General features: G+C 43.7%; 1 protein-coding gene across 1 annotated transcript; it reads left to right on the top strand.

The window, feature by feature from the left end:
* Window positions 1-6994: 6994 nt before the first annotated feature.
* On the top strand, window positions 6995-9305 carry LOC115366971 (zinc finger protein 202-like). The gene is made up of 3 exons (XM_030062649.1): window positions 6995-8039; window positions 8529-9027; window positions 9290-9305. Exons 1-3 carry the CDS (start codon window positions 6995-6997, stop codon window positions 9303-9305), a joined length of 1560 nt encoding a protein of 519 aa, XP_029918509.1.
* The last annotated feature ends 1885 nt before the right edge of the window (window positions 9306-11190 follow it).

Below are 11190 nucleotides of genomic sequence, written 5' to 3'. Positions count from 1 at the left end.
ACATCATCACACAGGAATCAAATGTGGCTCATTGAATCCACAAGAGTCTCAGCTTTCCAGTTAAAGCCAACTGATGCAGCTCCAAGACTGTTTAGGGGTGTGTGTGTGTGTGTGTGTGTGTGTGGCTGTGGCGCTGTGTGTGTGACGTGAGCCATGGTGCATCACATGCACATCAGTCTGAGCAGCACAGGATCAGATTTATCTGTCAGTCAATGTGAATCTAAACTTCAGACACAGGTGTGTGAAGAACTTGTGAGTGCAGGTGCAAGTGGAAATGTTCTCAGGTGTTTTGGTGCAAAACATCAAACAGCATCACAGTTTGTGGAAAACAGCACAGACCCAGATGTGTTTTGGTTGAACAGCTGTACTGCAGAGCAGGGAGCAGTCATTTCTCTCTTTGCAGTCTCTTTTCTTGATATCCTCACTACTTGCTCTGCTATATAATCTCATGTCATCATATTCCATCAGGCTCACAGCCGAACAGCTGTCTTACTTTGTGTCTGAAGGTCCAGGTTCAGCACTGAAGTATAGAGGTTCTTCTTTAGACCAGTCGCTCTTCATGGACAGACAGCTGGACACTGCAGACTCTGCTCTGCCCTCCTCTTCCTCCTCACAGTCACTCATCTTCTGATTTAAGTCAGTCTAAGAAGTGCAAACACACACACACACACACACACACACACACACACACACACACACACACACACACCAAAAGGATGATATGTGGGTTGATGTTCTAGTCTCCTAATGGACAACAGGCATTAATTGTATTAAATGGAGTCAGTGCAGCTGCACATAAATAATGTGTGTTTCAACATTATTTTGTGGAAACATCACAGTTATTTTGTTGTTATTTTATATTAAGTGTATATTTATAATAAGCTTTTTATTGTTGTTTTTTGTTGTTGTTTTTTTCCTTCTTCATTTCAAATACTGTTATTTTGCAAATGTATGTATTTTTTATTTCATTGTTTCATGTCTCAGAAAGTAACATAGTGAATTTACGCAGGTGATAAAGGGTTAATAATACACACACTGAAACACACACACACACACACACACACACACACACACACACACACACACTGAAGCCCGAACCTTAGAGTGAAATTTAACATTTTAATTTGAATTTGTCATGGCGGCCAGTTTCATGCATGCAGCGTTTGGTCTTTGTAAAGGAGCCGGGAGCCGCTGATGATCTGCACAAATAAATGCAGATTCACAAATAATTTGTGAAGCACAAATTCACTTTAGGAATGCACAAATGACAGAGTGTGAATGCAGCAAAGCTCATGGACATGTTTCCCTGTTTCTGTTCCAATCCAGAGTCTGTGCTCACCAGCAAATCCTGGTGACGTCATGAAACCTGCAAATCTTTCTTTCAGTAGTTTTGGTGGCGCACCGTGTTCCCTTCATGTCTTTTTCTTGTTGTTTTCAGAGAACAGAGCCTCAGCAGAGAAATACAAACTCCTTTCCATCAAATCCTCAAAGCAGATGATGCTTTCTTGTTAAGGCGCCACAGGTTTGGCCCTTATTCTCTTTTCTGTGTTGAGGGACCAGAGGCCTGGGGTGTATTCAGCGCAGACGTACCGGTACGTAACGTCAAGCTAACAGAAACGACAAAGTTCTGAACAACCTGCTGCATTACTCAAGCGTTGCAAGTATGGAAGCCGAGAGGACCATTCTCCTCACGATTGTAGCCTAAGAACTGTCTGAGCAGGACATTACCGTACTTTACATGGATCATTAACTATAGGGGTACTGCAATACATTCAATGTCCACTATGAAAAAAACAGTTATTGTTAAACATTGTTTCCAAGATTTGTACCATAGGCCTACACAAATGAGTTTTAACTTTTAAGTTGAATAAAAGTTGCCATATTATTGAGAAAAACAATAAACTATGTCTGATTTATCATCATACTTACCACATACATGTGCTTTTACCTCTTCAAATGATGGGTAACATTTTAAACATAAGCTGCACTAATATAGCGACTTGGAAGCCATAATGGAGCTCTAGCGTTTTAAATCTCGGAGGCTTCAATACAGGCTGATGCTGATTGGATAACACCTGTGACACGCCCACCAAACGGAGGAAAACTACCTCCGAGGCATGTTGCTCTCTGTTACAAAACGTTACAACCAAACACACCATTCAATGAGACAACGTCACACAACGTTACGTATCGTAACGTCGTTGAATACACCCCTGTTCTCACCCTGACAAACAGGAAACACTTTGCTCTCTTTTCAGGCTGGAAAAAGAAAAATGCACAGGCCTGTTCAGGGCCCTGGGAACACAGGGGGCCCTGCCCAGTTTGAAAACTTTAAAGAGATTTACATTTTTTATTAATTAATTTATTCATTTGTCTATTTTACAGTGGCGGGTTTCATACATACAGATCAGTCTGTATTTCCAGTGGAATAAACGGAAATAAACGGCTTTAAAAACGTGCTGTCTGACGTTTAGAACTGGCTAACATTTGTTTTTACCGCCTGATGATTTTTTTTTGTCATCACCACAAAGAAAATGATCACTGCTTTACTTTTTAATTTTATTTCTAACAGATGAACTCAACAGGGAAAATGCAGCTTGAAAATGGCGTCAGACAAAAGTAGCGACTCACAGCAGAAGCAGAAGTTTCTTTCTTTCTTTCCTTGTTTCTTCTTGGACTTGAAGTCAAAGTTGAAACAGAAATCCTCTCCTGACGTCCGAACGTGTGCAGCTCTTCTAGATCATGACAGTGAGACAGTCCAACATTAATGATGATGATGATGAGCCTCCTGGTCGCGGCTCGTCCAAACCTTCAACCAAACTTTCACTTTCACTTGTGCTGCGTTCACGTCCTCATCGGGCTCATGGGAGAATTCAGCAGCTCCCGCCTGCATCCCTGTGCTTCTACTACGCATTGCAATTTCCATCACCTTATTGATTTTTTCATATGAATGTGTTTGACTCATTTTTAAACCAGACTACTGAAGGTTCTTTATTTTTCCATTTACATGTGTGGATATGATATTTGCCCAAAATTATAATATTAACCAAATCTGACGTATTTAAAGAAACATTATCTTTTAATAAAATACTTTGTTGTGTGTTATATGGTAGGATGTTTTCTATTTCATTACCTAACCATTCCAATAAATTTTTCCAGAATTGTGTTACTACTGGACAAGAAAAAATAAAAGATGTTCAATATTTTCACTATCTGCATGACAAAAACAACATGGTTCCACCTCAAATCCAAATCTTTTCTTTAGTATTTCTGCAGCTGGATAATAGCCGTTTATAATTTTGAATTGTAACTCTTTTACTTTTGGGGTGATTGGTTCTTTTAAATATTTAATATACTTGTTTGAGACTTTTAAATTACTTTCACTTGTTTTAATGGTTATAGCTTTTTCATGGTCATGAGAAAAAATTCCTTTAAACATACTCTGTATTACTTTATTATTGCACTTTTTATCACTAATTTTAATTTGTCCAGTTTGAATGTCTGGTAATTTTATCCTTATTTTTTAATGTAAGAGCGTGTTTTGAATTAACTGAATTAGGGGAACTGGTATTGCTTTAATACTTTACTATATTCTCTGTAAGAACACTGCATATTCAATTTTTCATTAAAGGAATCTAATGTCATGTATGAACCACGGTTATCCAACAGGTCAGCTACAAATATTATTTTCTTATCATACCACCTCTGCTTGAATAAAGTTTTCCTATTTACTGTGATTGTTCTGTTGTTCCATAAGGTGGAGCCATGTGGACTAAAATTGTGGGCAAATAACATTTTCCTGTAGTGTAAAACTTCCTTATGAAATTCAGATAATTTAACAGGCAGTTTTGTGATTTCATAGTCACATTTTAACAAAAATTCAATTCCTCCTACTTTTTTGAACATATTTTTGGGGATATGAAACCATACTGATTCAGTTTGTGACAGAAAGGCTTTTATCCAATTTATTCTGAACATTCCCACCATTGATTCAAAGTCTTATGTTTTTAATCCTCCCTTGTTGCTATCTTTAACCAGTTGTGATTTTTTGATGTAATGTGTTTCTCCATATGAAATTGTATATTATAGAATTAGCTTTTTTAATGTTTTGAGGAGCAACATATAAAGATTGACATGGATAAACCAGCTTTGAAATGCCCTCTACTTTTGACAATATATTTCGACCAAAAATGGTAAGATCGCTCCTTAGCCACTGATTTAGGTTTTTGTTTGTTTTTGTTTGTTTGTTTGTTTGTTTTCATTTTTCTAGTTTTTCATGAAAATTGTTACTTTCCCTTAATTTGCCATCCTTAATCAAATTTATACCTAAATATTTTACTTCATTTTTTACAGAAATGGAGATTACATGAACTTCACTGCAAGGATACAGTGGGAGTCTGGAGTGTCTCGTCTGGTCTCTGTAGATGGGCTCTGGAAATTGGAGCACCTCTCGCGATATGAAAGCTGTGACGTCATCACACTTTTCAACGGCTTTTTAGAACAGATAGGTGAACTTAAAAAATCCAATATTCAGCTGAGTGTATTGTTTTAGAAGAAAGCTTTCTTTCTATATCTGTGCTTCTCCCTATATTAGAGATTCTCTGGCTCCGTGTGACTCTCAGCCGTCTGGCTCTGTCCCACAGCCCCCAGCAGCAGCAGGAAGCCCTCACCCTGCCACCGGATTGTAAACAGGACTACAGCTCTACAAAACGCATTTATTCAAAAAGCAAGTCAAACTGTATCTGGTTCGCATTCAAACATTTCTAGTGCACAATGTGGTAAAACGTGGCCTGGTGTGTTTTAGTTTTCTCTCTGTGACCCCTCCGCGGCCCCGTAGCACACAAACATATAACAAGAGAAGAAGAGGAATATTTACATTTTTAATCCAATCAAAGAGGACATCACACAGTTCAAATACATACAGTGTGTGTGTGTGTTTGCTGCATAGATGTGGCTCCTGTCTGTAGGTTGGCAGCCCGGCTCTGTCTCCCTGCTGTCCTCAGTCCAGCTCCCCCTGCTGGCCCTGCTCACTCCTGCACCTTCCGCCCATTAGCTTTGCTGCATTCATGCATTAATGCACCTTATTGTCTCCTTGCTTGATGAAGTCCTGGAGCCTAAATAATGTCCATACACACACACCCATAAACCACAAATCAGCCAAACATGTTCTAAACACTTTCAGGTCAGAGTTTGTTTCTGACAAACTGGCAGCTCAACCACAATAGAAGGATCAGAAAACCACAAACGAAACCCAGGGTGGAGAGGCTCAGTGAAGGTGGATCTGAAGGTGTGCAGGAGTCTCAGTCTGTCAGAAGAGACTCTGTAGAAGGACAGAGTCCCAGCAGAGCAGTCCAGATACACTGCTACTCTGTCAGATCCACTGGGACGGACAGAGATGCTGGTGTCCTTCCTGTTGTGTCTGGCATAGTAGCTGTTAAGAGAGCACGTCAGACTCCAGGACTGTTTATTGAATCCAAGCTCAGAGTCAGCACCACGTCTTCTGATTCCTCTGTAAGTCACTGCTATAGAAACCAGTCCACTCCACTGGATCTCCCAGTAACATCGCCCAGTCAGACCTTCTCTACACAGAACCTGAGGCTGGTCAAATCTGTCTGGGTGATCAGGATACGGCTGCTTCTGTCTCCCCCTCGTCACCTTCCTGTTGTCCTCAGACAGACGGAGCTCTTTATTCGCTGTGTTTGGATCCAGTGTGAGATCACAGGCATCTGATGGGGAGAAGACACACAGCACACCTCAAAAAGCATCATTCACTCACACTCTCTTGGCTCTCATAAGGTTATTATAGTTTTGCATTTTTCATTGCTTTTTATTTTAAAGTTTGTAAGGCAGATTTCATATCCGCCCAAAATACCAGGCTTACAGAAAAAAAAATACATATCAACAATTAAACAAATGAGACCTTTTTCCCCTCCTTTTTTTCCTTCAGGTCTTATATCTCCCCTAATATACACTACTCACAAAAAGTTAGGGATGTTGTTGGGCTTTCGGGTAAAATTTCAGGATGAAGCTTGTGATGGCCGCCCTGCTGCCACACAGGCTTTGAGTATCCCTACACCACACTGCCTGTCCCACACACCTTTTGTTTGGATCACCTTATTTTTGGTTATCTAGTTTATGCACATTTTTGCAGTCACCATGCACATACATACAGCTAACAAATAAATGACAGGACACATAAGACTTTTGTTCATACATCACACTCATAGCTTTATTAATATTTGACATTGCACAGTTTCTATTTTGTTGGCGCGCACATTTTAGTTACTGGTTAATGTCAATATGTTAAAGCATTTGTTCTGTTTAGTAATATTATTGTCTTTGAGTTACCTTTTAGTTCTTGGTGTGTGGTCCAGCCAGAAAAAGAGGAGTCTGTGGGTGCAGCTGCAATAAATCCCCTGAATTCGCTGATTGGGAGGAACCACCCATGTCTCCCTCCAGGGGAGGGGAATCTCTCATTTCTGTTTTGATTTATTTTTTTCTGGTTTAGATATTAAGCTGATCTTTATTGTGTTGTATAATTTGTTACTAGTTATTTTCTGTATTTTCTTCATAACCTGAACTTTTGTCTATTCTGTTTTGTTTAGTTAGTTTGTCTTGTCTACCCCCCTTTTTGTGTTTATTGGTCTGATCAACCAGTATATAGGTTCACCTTGTGTGTCTAGTAGTAGGTCAGTTCATCTTTTGTTCAGTTCAGGTTAAGTTGCAATTCCATTGAGTTAAGTTCTGTTTAGTTGACCTCATTTTTAGGGCCCAGAACTTTGTTAAGTATTCTTGTTTTTTTGGATTATTGAATTGATTATGGATCCTTTTACCTTTTGGGCTAAATAAATGCCTTTTTTGTCCAAAATTAACTTGCAAGTCCTTGTCCTGCCTGCTTGGTCCCTCACATATGGTGGCAGTGGTGGGATCAGCCAGTAAAGGACGCAAGTTTTTTTTTTCTCAACCTCCTCACTCTTCTGGCTCTTGCTGAATAATGAACCGTGGAGGAAGAGCAGGAAGAGGGAGAGCAGCAAGAGGCCAGGCAGGTTTTCTGGACCAACAGACTGAATTGGAGGAGCCTGCTAGTGGAGGGGAAGAAGTGGAGAATGCAGACACTGGAGGACCTCATGGCACTGAGGGTGAAGGTGGTGCAGAGCCAACAATAGCTGATCTGGCTGAAATCCTGCGAACCTATATGGGGCAACAGGAAGTCCGAGAGGCTCGCATGAAGGAGGACGCGGCGCGCCAGGAGCAGAGGTTTAGAGCACTGCAGCAGCAGTTCCAGCTTCTGCAGGATGAGGTACAAATTCTCACTAACCCTGTTCCTAGTTTGCCAGCAGAGTCGGAACCCTTGGAGTCAGAGGCCTATGACAGGCCTCCTGCACAGGCCCGAGCTCCTTCCTCATTAGAAAATGCACACCCTGCTGATGCTTTCTCAGGTCAGTCTCGATTCTCCCTTGAACCTAAGTTGGGAAAGCTGACAGAGAATGATGATGTTGAACATTTCCTTATCACCTTTGAAAGAATTGCGGTAGCATGTCGATGGCCTAAATCTGACTGGGCTTTCCGGCTTATCCCACTATTAACTGGGGAGGCAAGGAGTGCCTATGTACACATGGATATTGATGAATCACTTGACTATGAAAAAGTAAAATCAGCCATTCTAACTAAGTATGACATCAATCCTGAGACCTACAGGCAGAGGTTCCGCTCCCTGGAGGTGAAACCTGGCGAAAGTCCAAAGGAGCTTTATTGCAGGCTAAAAGAGCTATTTGGGAAATGGACCCAGCCCAAAGGTAAAACTGTACAGGAGATCAGTGAAATTCTTATTTTGGAGCAATACTTGAGAATGTTGTCTCCTGAGCTGCAGGTGTGGATTCGGGAGCATGGTCCTTCTTCAGCCTCTGAAGCAGCTGCACTGGCGGATGTGTTCGTGGCTGCCCGGAAGAAAAGCCAGCCCTGGAGCTATAATTCCTGGAAGGCAGGAAAGGAGGCACGCAGGCCAGCTCCCCCTCAAAACCACCAGAGGCCAGCCGCAGGTGTGGGTAAGCCCTTTATGAGGGACAACCAGCCAACCAATGTGTCCTCAAAGCCCCCTAATAGGGTTACCATCTGCTATCTTTGTGGGCAAGAAGGTCACACCAAACCTATGTGTCCTAAGAATCCATCAAAACTTACACAGATGTGTTTGGTGCCACATTGTAGAGCTGAACCCAAGAAAGAAACTGAGCAATCTATAAAAATAGCATCTGTTGAGGTTAATGGCAAAGAACTCAAAGCCCTTGTTGACACTGGAAGCGATCAAACCCTGGTGCACAGAGAATTTGTACCCCCTAACATCATCTGCACACTTGACACCATCCCTATTTGCTGTGTGCATGGGGATGAGAAATCCTACCCCACAGCAGACATGTATATTACAGTGCAAGGACAGGCATATCTCCTGAACATAGGTGTAGCAGATAATTTGCCTTTTCCAGTGGTGTTGGGTCGTGATCTGCCAGTTCTCTTTGATCTGTTGAACCCAGGTCAGAAATGTAATGTTGCAGTCACCAGAGCTCGAGTGAAGCAGCCAGATGAGCCATCCCTGACTCTCAGTACCTTGCCTTTTTATGGGGCCGAGTTGGAGACAAAACCCGGGAAGTCTCGGAAACCACGCAACCAGAAAAGACAAGAGAAGTTTAAGGGTACAGTGGTAAAGACATCTGTGGAGGCTGCTCCAGAGCTGCCTTTAGGCTTTGAGCTGCCAAATAATGTGATTGAGTTGCAACAGAGTGATTCCAGCTTGACTACTTTCTTGCAGAGAGCAAAGGAGAAGGAGACCAAGGCTGACACCAGCACAGAGGAATACTTCTTGCAGAATGGCATTCTCTACCGGCAGCATGGGCCAGTCGCACAGCTAGTGGTTCCTCAAGCAGCCCGAGATGCAGTACTTACCTTGGGCCATGCTGTTCCCTGGGCTGGCCACCTGGGGAAACACAAGACCACAGCGCGCATCAAGCGGTACTTCCACTGGCCTGGCTTACGGTCAGATGTGGCCCAGTTCTGTAGGAGCTGCCCTCAGTGCCAGAAAACCTCAGCCAAATGCCCCTCCAGAGCTCCACTGCAGCCTCTTCCCATTATTGGCACTCCCTTTGAGCGCCTTGGGATGGACATTGTCGGCCCAGTTGAGAGAAGCAGAGCAGGAAATCGGTTTATGCTAGTGATCACTGATTATGCCACAAAATATCCAGAAGTTTTCCCTTTGAAATCAATTAAAGCCAGACACATTGCTTTTTGCTTGGTGCAGTTTTTCTCAAGAGTAGGATTTCGCAGAGAGATCTTGACTGATCAGGGCACTAATTTTATGTCAACACTGTTGAAACAGGTGTATCAGCTGCTCGGTATCAGGGGCCTGCGAACCACTCCTTACCACCCACAGACGGATGGGTTGACTGAGCGCTTCAACCAGACCCTGAAACAGATGCTTCGTAAGTTCGTAAATGAGACTGGATCAGACTGGGATCAGTGGCTTCCGTACCTTCTGTTTGCATACAGAGAAGTACCCCAGGCCTCTACTGGTTTCTCACCATTCGAGTTACTCTATGGGCATGAGGTGAGAGGGCCCCTCTCTCTGCTAAGAGAGATATGGGAGGGAGACCAGGGGAGGGTTGGGCCTGTTAATATTGTCTCTTATGTTGTCCAAATGAGGGAGAGGTTGGAGAGGATGAATGAACTAGCCCAGGCATACATGGTGGAGGCCCAGCAGCGCCAGAAAGCATGGTATGATCGGTCGGCTCGTCAGAGGAGCTTTAGCCCGGGTCAGAAGGTGCTGGTGATGCTCCCCACTGAGGACAACAAGCTGCTGGCAAAGTGGCAAGGGCCATTTGCGGTCCAAAAACAGCTCGGGCCTACCACTTACCAGGTCTCCACTCCAGGCCAGGGGCGTTCCAGCAGGGTCCTTCATGTGAATCTCCTGAAGGAATGGGTGCCAAGACCAGAAAAGAGGGGTGAGGTGTTGTTGATCAAAAGTGTGCAGGAGGAAGAGGAAGTCGAAGACCAATACCTGCCGACACCAAGCCACACTGACTTTGATCTTGGCCACCTCTCGGAAGAGCAGCAGTCTCAGGTGAGAGCCTTGTGCAACCCAGAAATATTTCAAGAGAGTCCTGGTCGAACCAGTGTTGTTGAGCATGACATTGTACTAAGAGAGGGTGCAACTGTCAGACGTATGAGTTACAGGATACCAGAGCGCCTCCTGGTCTCCCTGAAGAAGGAGGTGGAACTGATGCTGGAGCTCGGGATTATAGAAGTGTCAAAAAGTGAGTGGTGCAATCCTGTTGTTCTGGTGCCAAAAAAGGATGGCACAATGAGGTTTTGCATTGATTTCCGATACTTGAATGCCATCTCCAAATTTGACTCTTACCCAACTCCTCGGATTGATGATCTGATCAACCGCCTGGGAAAGGCAAAGTATCTGACAACTATTGACCTTTGCAAGGGTTACTGGCAGGTCCCCCTCACGCAGCAGTCTCGGGAGCTGATGGCCTTCCGAACACCATGGGGACTGTACCAGTTTACGGTTCTGCCATTTGGGCTACATGGGGCCCCTGCAACCTTCCAGAGGCTTATGGACCAGGTACTGTGTGACCTCTCTGATTTTGCCTGTGCATACCTGGATGACATTGTTGTTTACAGTGCCACATGGGAGGACCACATGAAACATCTGAAGGCAGTACTGGACCACCTCCACTCTGCTGGGCTGACCATCAATCCCTTGAAGTGCGTCTTTGCCAAAACTGAGACAGAGTACCTGGGCTTTGTTATTGGCAATGGGGTGATAAAACCACAGGTTCACAAGGTCCATGCCCTTGAGTCCTGCCCCTTGCCCAACACCAGGAAGCAGCTGAGGTCCTTCTTGGGGATGGCTGGTTTCTACCACCGGTTTATCCCTCATTTCTCCACCAGGGCGGCCCGACTCACAGACATGACGGGGTCAAGATCACCAAACCAGCTGCAGTGGACAGATGAAGCAGTGGCAGCCTTCCATGACATCCGTCAGTCTCTCAGTGAGTCCCCTGTTTTGCATAATCCTGACTTTGACAAACACTTTGTCTTACAGACTGATGCGTCAGAGAGGGGTGTGGGGGCTGTGTTACTTCAGGGTCCACCAGAGGACCGGCATCCTGTGGCTTACATAAGCCGTAAGCT

Source organism: Myripristis murdjan, chromosome 10, assembly GCF_902150065.1.
Source record: "Myripristis murdjan chromosome 10, fMyrMur1.1, whole genome shotgun sequence".
Taxonomy (NCBI): domain Eukaryota; kingdom Metazoa; phylum Chordata; class Actinopteri; order Holocentriformes; family Holocentridae; genus Myripristis; species Myripristis murdjan.
Note: the sequence above shows the minus strand (reverse complement) of the source record. Positions and strands in the feature narration are given on the sequence as shown.